A 9,252-nucleotide genomic window follows, 5' to 3' on the forward strand; every position below is an offset into this window, starting at 1 on the left:
CAGAAATCTGGAACAAGCACTGGCATGCACGGGGCCTTCCCCTGTTTAGCTGTGCAGAGGCCCCAGCCCGGGGGAAGCCGGTGCAGAACCGGCACCTCTGCTCCGAGATGGCAGCAGAGACCCACCCCAGGGCCCAGCTCCCGGCCACCTTGTCCCGTTCTGGGGTTGTCATTCCCCCATCCCAACAGTCAGCAGGCTTTCCCCCCACTTTCCCACAAAGCTCTGGAGCAGCAGCAGCCAAAGCAGCAGATTCCTGTGGATTTGCCACATTTCCTCGGCATCTCCTTGCTGCTCCTCACCCAGCCCCTCCCCTCAGCCTGTTTTGGGGAGACACTGACTGCAGCTGCCCTCTCGTTCCAGCACCCGAGGAGCTGCCCCACACTGTCCCCTGCACAGTCCCTGCTGCACCTCAGCATCCCCCAGGGACGAGGGGACTCTGTCAACACCCAAGGTACGTCAGGGATGCTCAGACCTCCCAGCACAATATTCCCTTCCCACCTTCACGTTTCCATGGAGCTGTTTGGGATGAGCTGGCAGCTCCCCAGCCAGCATCCCCACTCCTGTGCTGCTTTACCATCCCAGTCTGAGGTTTCCCTGCAGACTGCAGGAACCAGGAATATTTTTCCTGGGGAAGGATAAACCAGCCCACAGCTTGACCACCAGTGCTGCCAAGCAGCTGCTCTGCCCCAGGGCTGCCCTGTTGCTGTCCCAAGATCATCCAGGGCTCTGGGGAGTGACTTCAGTACAGGGGAACTTCCATTCTGCTTCTCTGTCCATCAGAGCAGGGCATTTCTTTGCCTCCTGTGCCCATTGAGCTGTCACTGGACACTATTTAAACTGGGAGCAATGGGAGCCATCTGGGAGCAGAGATGGACGCCCTCATGGAAAACATCCTCAGATGGGGATCATTCACATCCTCTCACTTTGCTTCCACAGGGACCCAGACCCTCCCAGACGCCAGCACAGCAGTGAAAGACTCGAGCCAGCAGACAGAGTAAGCAGCTCCTGCCCTCCCTCCCCCTCAAAAGGCACAAGGTTTGCTGCACAGACAGCTCAGCCTGGGTGGGGGTCCAGGGCCAGGGATGGCTGCAGACCCTCCCTGACACCTCAGTAACACACTTTGTTTTTCATTTCAGTTGGGGAATTGCAGTTTTAAATAAGGTAAGCAAAGCACAAGTAATGACCACCAAGAACTTCTGAAAGTTAAACTGTGGTGGAAATATTTCCACTTGCCTGAAAAAAGCAACCCAATAGACCCCAGCAGGCTCTCCTCCTCCACCCAAATATAGGCTGTTAATACTGTGTTAAACTCTTATTTCAAAATATTTAGATTTTTGTAGCAAGTTCATGAAATGTTTATAAACTGAAACAATCCTATTTTTAAACATTTGCCCTTTCCCTTTCAGGAAATGGTGCAGCTCTCCAACTACCTGAAGGTAGGTACCAAATAGTGCTCAGCACCCACCAGGACAGCTGGTTTTCATTAAGAATAATACTTTTAAAATTAGTATTATTATTGCTAAATGAAGGGGTGTTACATGCCCAATTTTAACGTGGCAAAAAAGCCAACAGACCTCAAAAACCTCGAGCCCCCCAAGCAGGGCAAGCCCAGCCCTGGGCTAGCGGGGCTCTGGGCTGTCCCCACCAGCTCTGGGTCCCACTGACCACATCCCCTTGCCCACAGGAGGCCCTGCACCGCGAGCTGCTGCTCAAGCAGAAGATGGTGATTTTGCAGGAGCTTCTCTCCACGCTGCTCCAGGCATCAGAGAAATCCTGGCAGGTACCAGGGAGCTGCAGAACCCCTCATCCCCTCCCAGTGCCTCCCTGCCTCATTGCCACCTCTCTGCTTAGGGAGGGTGGGACAAACTCAGGAGTTAAAGGGGCACTTGGCCTGAATTTTTCCCTTTTGTGCCCCAAGAGATTCTTGCAAAATGCACTTTGCTTTCAGATCAACAGCAAGTCTAAAAATCTGTATTCTCCTGTAAGGTTTGGGGTGTTTTTATAGCTTGCCTTTCCCACTGTTTCTTAAAGCAAACAGCAGTGAGTGGGGACAAAATAACAGGGTTATCCTCCCTGTTCCTGTCAGGGATGTATTCTGGGCCCCAAACACAGGCCAGAGCCCCAACACCAAGGCTGTTGGTGCTGCATTGTGGCCTGGCATCAAACTGTCTCCCCACAGCTCTGGGCACCCTGAGCCAGGGGCCTTTTTTTATGCTGTAAGGACACAAAATTAGGGTGATGCATTTTATGAAATATATGAAGATTTCCTAAAGGATTATTTAATCAAATATTAATTTGTGCCATTTAAAAAAAGTAGTTAGAAAGTTCTGTTGGGGCAGAAAAGCGAGCGATTGGGCGAGGGGACACAAAAACTTGTGTTAGACATCCTGTGGTCAGAAACTTCCGCCTTCGCTCGCTCCTTCAATATAATGTGAGCAGGAAAAAACACCCAGCCACACTCGCAGGAAGTGGCCACGAAACCTCAGGTTACAAACAGGTGGGTGCTCTTTGCTGCTCGCTGCCCTTGCTGCAGGAGAGACTTTGCTGCTGCCTCTTGCACTCCGCTTTTCATCGGCCTAAAAATCCCCTTGGTGCTGGAGCTGATGGGGTGAACAGGCAGATGCTGCTGCTTGGAGGGAATTCCAGGAGGCAGGTGGGGCTGGGGGGCTTCTCCAGGGGGTGCTGGCCAAGGGAGGGAGGGATGGATGGAGCCTTCCCCGTGATGCTGTGCGATGGAAAGTGAGGGTTGGCTGCCCCTTTCCAGCCTCAGGTGAGACACCAAATGTTTGTTGTAGCAGCTTTTTAACCCTTTCTAATACTTTGGGTTTCAAAGATGAGCTGTTGAATGCATGTGAGTGACGTGGCTGTAGCTCTCAGAATGGCCACAGAGTCATTTTTGAGGTGCTGTTCATGTGTGGTTGTGGCTTGATGGGGCAAGTGAACGCTCTGCGGGAAGATGGGGGTGTCAGACTGAAAGGACAAAGCATTTGGGCCCTTCCCCCTCTCACAATTTCACTCTGAGGTTAGAGAGACCTTCCTACCCCGGGTCTGTGCCTTAAATCCCCCACCAGTTGTAAAAGCTGCACAGTTGATTCAGAAATGCTGCCAGGTGAAGGATGATGCTAAGTGAGTCTCCGTTATGATTAAGGTCCTTTTCAACCCAAACCCTTCCATGATTTCTGCTCCAAAGCACAGGAAGGGCCTGATTGCCTTGTCCACGGCACAGCCACATCTGTGCACAGCAGCTGGGGCCCATGCAGATAACAGGAGGAAACCAGGAAGAATATTGCACATCTAAAATTGCCTTCCAAAATCCCACCTACTTACTAAGAGCCTTTAGTTCTTTGCACCAACAACTGAAGTGGGAAGATTTAGTCTTAGGGACTGTAAACGTGCTTCTGTGCAAATTTAAACAGTGCTGAGACACCAGGGAATCTGGTTCTGCTTGGGTCTGTCAGCTATTCCTGTAACATCAAGGAGTTTCTTTTCAGAGTCGTGACTTCAAACAGCAGTGGGCAGAGAGGATATTGGTGTTCTCAGTATTGGTGGTGGAAAAACAGCCTACGTGAACTCTTTGCTAGAAACATTATCTCAATTTGCACGCAGTCTGCTTTCACAAAGCCTGAGCAGCCTGACTAACACCGAGAGGAGATGATGATAATGGGCAAAATGAATCATCACCGGTGCCCTCGATCCCCCTGCCCAACTGCAGATGTTGCAATGCAGACCCAGCCTATTTTCCAAGGAGAACAGTGAGACAAGATCGTTCCAGCAGCTGGAGCTTGAGGCAGGGAGGGAGCACAAGCAGAGAACAGGGGTATCCATGGGGACAGGCAGCAGCTGCACTTCTGCTAAACTCAGCCAGAACAACCCAAAATCCCCTCGCTCTTAACTTGGCATGTCACTGCCAGCACCTGCACTCAGTAACCAGAGAAACTGCCTCAGGACAGGTTTTCAATCCATAAAAGTTTTACTTCCCCCATATCCCATTTCTTCTGAAGCTGGGAAGGTTTACTTGAGCGCTCAGCACTGAAGAGACTTTGAATTGATTACAGACAAAGAGAGAAAAAGAATCAAAACACAACCTAACAAAACATTGGGGGCACATTGTGCAGTTCATAATTTCACATCTCACTTCAATTTCTTTTTCCCCAGGGTCAGCTGAATGAAGACAAACTGAGGTGTAAGCTACGGGTGCTGGAAAATCAGTTGCAGGCCTGCACCCAGGTAATGTCTGATTCACTGACAAACAGGTGAGGAAAGGCAGGAAGACCAAAAGCAAATCTTGTAATTGGGTAGAGTCTCAGTTTCTACACCAATCAGATTAGATACCTATCCAAAAAGGACTTTAACTCCTTGCTGAAGCAATGCTTCACAGCACATTAGCAGTAGCATTTACACATTCCGGGTTTGCTAATATTCAGGTTTAGCAGGGTCAGGAGTCTGACAGATAAGCATTTCAAGCTCTTTATTTCTTTCTTTAAAGAGTTACTCAAAGGAGTGTGTGAAGAAGATCCTGATAGAGATGGAGGACCAGAAGCAGACCTATGAGCAGAAGGCAAAAGAGGCTCTTCAGAAGATGCTGGAGGACAAACTCCAAGCAGAGCAGCAGCTGCAAAACTCTCAGGTGAGCAACACATTTTACACCTGGCTTGGCTTTAATTTAGTCCAGCTGTGACAAAGAAAACTCACACGTCAGGGAAAGGCAATGACAGGCTTACCATTAACAGCAAAGATAAAAAAAATACAACGTTTTAGCTACTCAGCAAAGCCCAAAGCAGCTTTAATGCAACCTGTGCTCATTGCACTGCACATCAAGCTACAGACATCTCACAGCTGGGGAAGTGTACTCGGGTTTGTCAGCTTGAATTGCAATCCCTTCCCCTCCACCACCCCTCTGTGCCTTTCCCTGCTCTGAACACACACACCAGGGCACGATGTCTCCAGAGTTGCTCGTTTATATGAAAATACCTTTTCCCCAAGAGGCAGCAAATTGCTTTGACCCACAGGATAACTGGTATTTGCAGAAAAACAAGCGAGTTTTAGCCCAAGTACCACCAGGCTTCTCAAGCCTGCTGGCAGCACAGGGACGTGTTCCAGAGGGAACACTGCCCGTGTTGGCTCTGTCCATCAGATGGCATCAGCCCCACGCAGGTTTTTGTATCCTGGTGCTGGGGGAGCCAGCGCTGCCCAGCACAGCCCAGCTGTGTCACCCAGGGCAGCCTGGCCCGGTCCCACTGGGCCCTGGGTCACACCCACCCCGGGTCCCTGCTCTCCTCCCCAGAGAAGCCTGGCAGAGACACGAGAGGACCTTGCCCTCTGGAAGGAGCACGACACCGCCCTCAAAGCCGAACTGACCAAGGTGACCACAGCACACACCGAGCTCAAAAACAGCTTCCAGTCTTTACAGAGTGAGTTCCAGGTATGTCGGTTCCCTGCAGGAGCAGCTTCCTCTGGAATTCGGGATTTTGCTGATGCCAGGGTGCCCAGAGCAGCTGTGGCTGCCCCATCCCTGGAAGTGGCCAAGGCCAGGTTGGACGGGGCTGGGAGCAACCTGGGACAATGGAAGGTGGTCTGGGGGGCAGGACGAGACGAGCTTTAGTGTCCTCCCAAGCCCGGGCAGTGTGTGACTGTCTCTCCCCTCGGGCAGCGGGCGGACGCGCAGAACGAGCGGCTGAGCCGGGAGCTGCAGGTGCTGCGGGAGGAGCACACGGAGCTGCTGCAGAGAGCCAGCGCCCTGCGCAGCGACAACGACCGCCAGGCCGGCCACATCCGCCACATCCAAGGTACCCGGGACACGCACCGGGCCGTGCCCTCCGAAAAAACGGAGGGACAAGGAAAATACTCCTAAACCCACGGTGCTTAGAGCCGCACGCACACGCGGCTCGCTTCCAACGCTGCGCACCTCAGCTTGCCACAAAAGCTTCTGGTTTCCAGAGTCCTCCAAAAGTTGTTTCCGACTAGATTAAAGAGTTCAGAGAAGTCAAGTGACTTTGCTAGAGGAAAGGATGGAATGGGAGACCTGAAAAGAAATAAAAATCTGAGATGTGGCCTCAGCTTCCATCAGGACTTTGCACCCTTGCCAGAGCATCAAACACAGCACTGCAGCCCCCGGCGCTGGGTATTACACAGGAGCTGATGGTGTCCTAAAGCACCAGTTCAGACAGGCAAGGAAACTCACACACATTATTTTAAATTCACACATGACTATTTTAAAGCATAATTAAGGAAGAGAAAGTGGGTTGCAGTTCTAATCTCATAACAGGTCTTGCATGAACACCTTTAAAATAAACCATAAATGACTTGAACGCAAGGCACACAAGACAAAGCTGCCAAAAAAGGGCAATGAACAGCTAAAAATCACATCCCTTCAGAGAAGAAAGTTCAGTGCAGCCTACAATGTCTGCTCGACTCTGCACACGGGGAGAACAGAAAAGTACCACCCTTGCAAAAAGATACACAGATTTACACCAGCCTTGATTTCCTTCTGTCTTTATTTCAGATAAATTGCAAAAAGAGCAGGAGCAGAAGGTAACACTGGAAGCAACAATCAGCCATTTGCAGAGTAAGTAACACAGAGATGCACAAAGTAAGAGACCTTCTTTAGTGCTGTGGACAATAATGTGGCTTTTTGTGTTCCCAGACTTAATCCACAACCAGAACAACCAACAGGAGAGCCAGGAGGTGATGGTGCAAAGGAAAGGTCAGCAAAGTTTGTAATCCCCACATAGCACTCCCTGGACACAGGAACACTAGCCCTGACTCTAGGAAAAGTCTACATTGGTTTAGAATGAACAGTTATTCTAGAGCTACACCGAATGAGTTGTTTTGCTAGATAACATTAAAACAGAAATGTATTTATGATGGCAAGGACTTTAAAAAATAAATGGATTTCACTGCAAATTCTACTTCAGTGGCTACGCCATATTTTTTCCAAACAAAATACATTCCAGCTTATAATTACAATTACAGCTGTACCTGACAAAAGAAATTAATGAAAAAAGCATTTTGACTCTCCCTCCCCATTATTTCTGGCAAATGCTTAGAAATATTGCTCTAAAGATGATGAACTTGTAGCTTACAGCAGAGACAGGCCTGTGATAACAAAGTCAGCTCCTGTGTCTTCTGCTTTGTGCACAGCACACAAATATTATCCTTAAACTGTGCTGAGTAAACAAGAGCTAAAGCCAACCCAGAGCCTGGAGTTGTTTCTCATCAGAAGCCTGACTCTTTTCTAGACCAGGTTTTCACCACACAGACCCCACCTCTCACTCCTGCCAAGGAAAAACAAAACTCTCTGTTAGAGCACCCTGAGGAGGAGGGAACAGAAAGTCTGAAGGATGAGATGCAGAAAAGGACATCCCAGCTCACAGCAAAGGAGGACGAGGTGAGGAAGTCCCTCAGTTGTTGCTGGTGCAAGAGCTCCAGCAGAAACACCACACACCAAAGCTCCTGCAAGTAACCCAGGCTTGGGCTCTCCTGTAAGGATTATCTCCCCTAAGTTTTTGTCCTGGTACCACTCTTGCCTAAACCCCCGATGAAGCACCTACACACAAGGACAGGGTTCCAGGAGCCTTGGCTGCAGGAGCAGAGCTCTCCCCACACAAACCCACTCCTGCTCTCACAGACAGGAGAGCCTCAACAGCCTCCCAGGGAAAAGCCAAAGCCACACGTTAAGAACCAAACCCCTGAACATAAAGGAAGGGGAGAAGGAAAAGAAAAGGCGTGCAATAATAGCAACAATGAAAAGAACAGGAAGGGTCTGTTAACAGAAGCAATGCCCTTACAACTGGGCTGCAAAAAACCCAACCAACCAAAGCTATACAGCCTTTTACACACACTTTGCCATCAAACCAGGCTTCTGCCAACCAACAGCACCTTAATTCTTATTGCAGTGTTCAGCCAGCAAGGATTTATAAAAAAGGACTTATAAAAATGATTTATAACTTACTGTAACAGAGCTGAGAGCCATGCAGGAGGAGAGCTTGTCACACTAACCCACAGGACTGAGAGTACCACCACCATCAGGTAGCACCCAGCAGCTCCCAGGAGGGGTCTATAAAGCACAGTCACAGCAAGAGGGAACAGCTGGGGAGGACAAGAAACCCCAGCTGCCCCCACTTTGGCTCCTGAAGCCTCTGGGCACAGGCAGGGTGCTGCTGGCAATGCTCTGCTCGTCAGAATGTCAGGGAGAACTCACTCCATCTGACTGTTCAGGAGAAGGGGCCATCCCTGAGTTTTGGGGTTGCGCAGCACAACCAAGGTGCCTGTCCCAGGTGTCCCATGTCTCAGAGGGCTTAAAGAACTGTCAGGAATTGCTGTTGGGATCAGTGAAATGGAGAAGGAATTTCAGATTGAGGGGCAAGCCCTGGTAGGAGTCTGCATTCCACATCTTCCTGAGCTGCACGCTCCTGCGATCGTAAAAAATCACTATCCCCCCCCGTGATGTGAACGTTGGCAGCAAAGCCAGGCAGGCGGTGGGATGGTGGCAGCCCGGGCATGGCCCCCAGCCCCACGCTGCCAGTAACGCTGAGCTGTGCTCTGTCCCGCAGGTTCATGAGGACACTTGGGCAGCAGAGCTGGGCCGTGCCCGTGCCCGTGGGCAGGTGAAGCGCTGCGGCTGCTGCGGCAGCCCGGCCGCTCTGGGTGTGTACAGACCCGAGGGGGCCCCTCCTGCTAAGAGCCCCTTGCTGTGCTTGCAGTGCTCGAAGCTGCGCTCGGAGCTGGAGGCGCTGAGCGAGGAGTACCAGTCCTGCCTGACCCGGCTGCGCCAGTGCCGGGACGAGCTCAACCGCTCCCACGGCAGCCAGGCACAGGTGGGAGCTCCTGTCCCGACCCCCAGCGCTGCGCAGCGGCCTGGGAAAGATCCCCCCCTCCTTTGTGCAGTGCAGAGAGATGAGTGACATCCTTGCTAGGGCTGAGATGAGAAGTGTCATCCCCCAGCACATTCCTAGTAACACATGCTTCTCCTGGCAGAGACAGCGTGGTCACTGGATCCCTCTCCTGGTGGCAGTGGTAGCAGTGGCCGTCGCCACCTTCCTCGCGAGTTACAGGCTGTGAAGGAGCTCCTGGATGACTGACTTCACTGCAGGAACTGACCTCTGCTTCACCAAAAGCAACTCGACCTCACCGCACCTTCTGCTGTTTCGTATGTGCACATTTGGTTCTTATCCTGAGCTGGTCTCACTCCAGACAACTCCCAATAAACACGGGGACATCACCCCTTCCCTCAGCTGCTGTGGTTTCTCTGTT

At 51.1% G+C, this 9,252-nt stretch overlaps 1 protein-coding gene across 4 annotated transcripts in view; it reads left to right on the forward strand.

Annotated features, from left to right (window-relative positions):
• TRAF3IP3 (TRAF3 interacting protein 3) overlaps positions 1 to 9,232 on the forward strand; it is an 11,424-nt gene extending 2,192 nt beyond the window's left edge. Inside the window, exons 1-15 of one of the 4 annotated variants that reach the window (XM_017741144.1) lie at positions 7 to 451; positions 937 to 994; positions 1,137 to 1,161; positions 1,407 to 1,436; positions 1,685 to 1,780; positions 4,156 to 4,227; positions 4,487 to 4,627; positions 5,285 to 5,422; positions 5,651 to 5,786; positions 6,503 to 6,565; positions 6,644 to 6,703; positions 7,239 to 7,387; positions 8,553 to 8,606; positions 8,703 to 8,816; positions 8,977 to 9,232. In XM_017741144.1, the coding sequence (XP_017596633.1) occupies positions 25 to 451; positions 937 to 994; positions 1,137 to 1,161; positions 1,407 to 1,436; positions 1,685 to 1,780; positions 4,156 to 4,227; positions 4,487 to 4,627; positions 5,285 to 5,422; positions 5,651 to 5,786; positions 6,503 to 6,565; positions 6,644 to 6,703; positions 7,239 to 7,387; positions 8,553 to 8,606; positions 8,703 to 8,816; positions 8,977 to 9,060 (1,647 nt within the window). In that variant the 5' untranslated portion in view covers positions 7 to 24 and the 3' untranslated portion in view covers positions 9,061 to 9,232. Of the gene's footprint in view, positions 1 to 6; positions 452 to 936; positions 995 to 1,136; positions 1,162 to 1,406; positions 1,437 to 1,684; positions 1,781 to 4,155; positions 4,228 to 4,486; positions 4,628 to 5,284; positions 5,423 to 5,650; positions 5,787 to 6,502; positions 6,566 to 6,643; positions 6,704 to 7,238; positions 7,388 to 8,552; positions 8,817 to 8,976 lie in introns of those variants that run through there. The other 3 variants (XM_017741146.1, XM_017741145.1, XM_008638988.2) reach the window with 3 other exon arrangements.
• The last annotated feature ends 20 nt before the right edge of the window (positions 9,233 to 9,252 follow it).

Source organism: Corvus brachyrhynchos, unplaced genomic scaffold (assembly GCF_000691975.1).
Source record: "Corvus brachyrhynchos isolate BGI_N302 unplaced genomic scaffold, ASM69197v1 scaffold338, whole genome shotgun sequence".
Taxonomy (NCBI): domain Eukaryota; kingdom Metazoa; phylum Chordata; class Aves; order Passeriformes; family Corvidae; genus Corvus; species Corvus brachyrhynchos.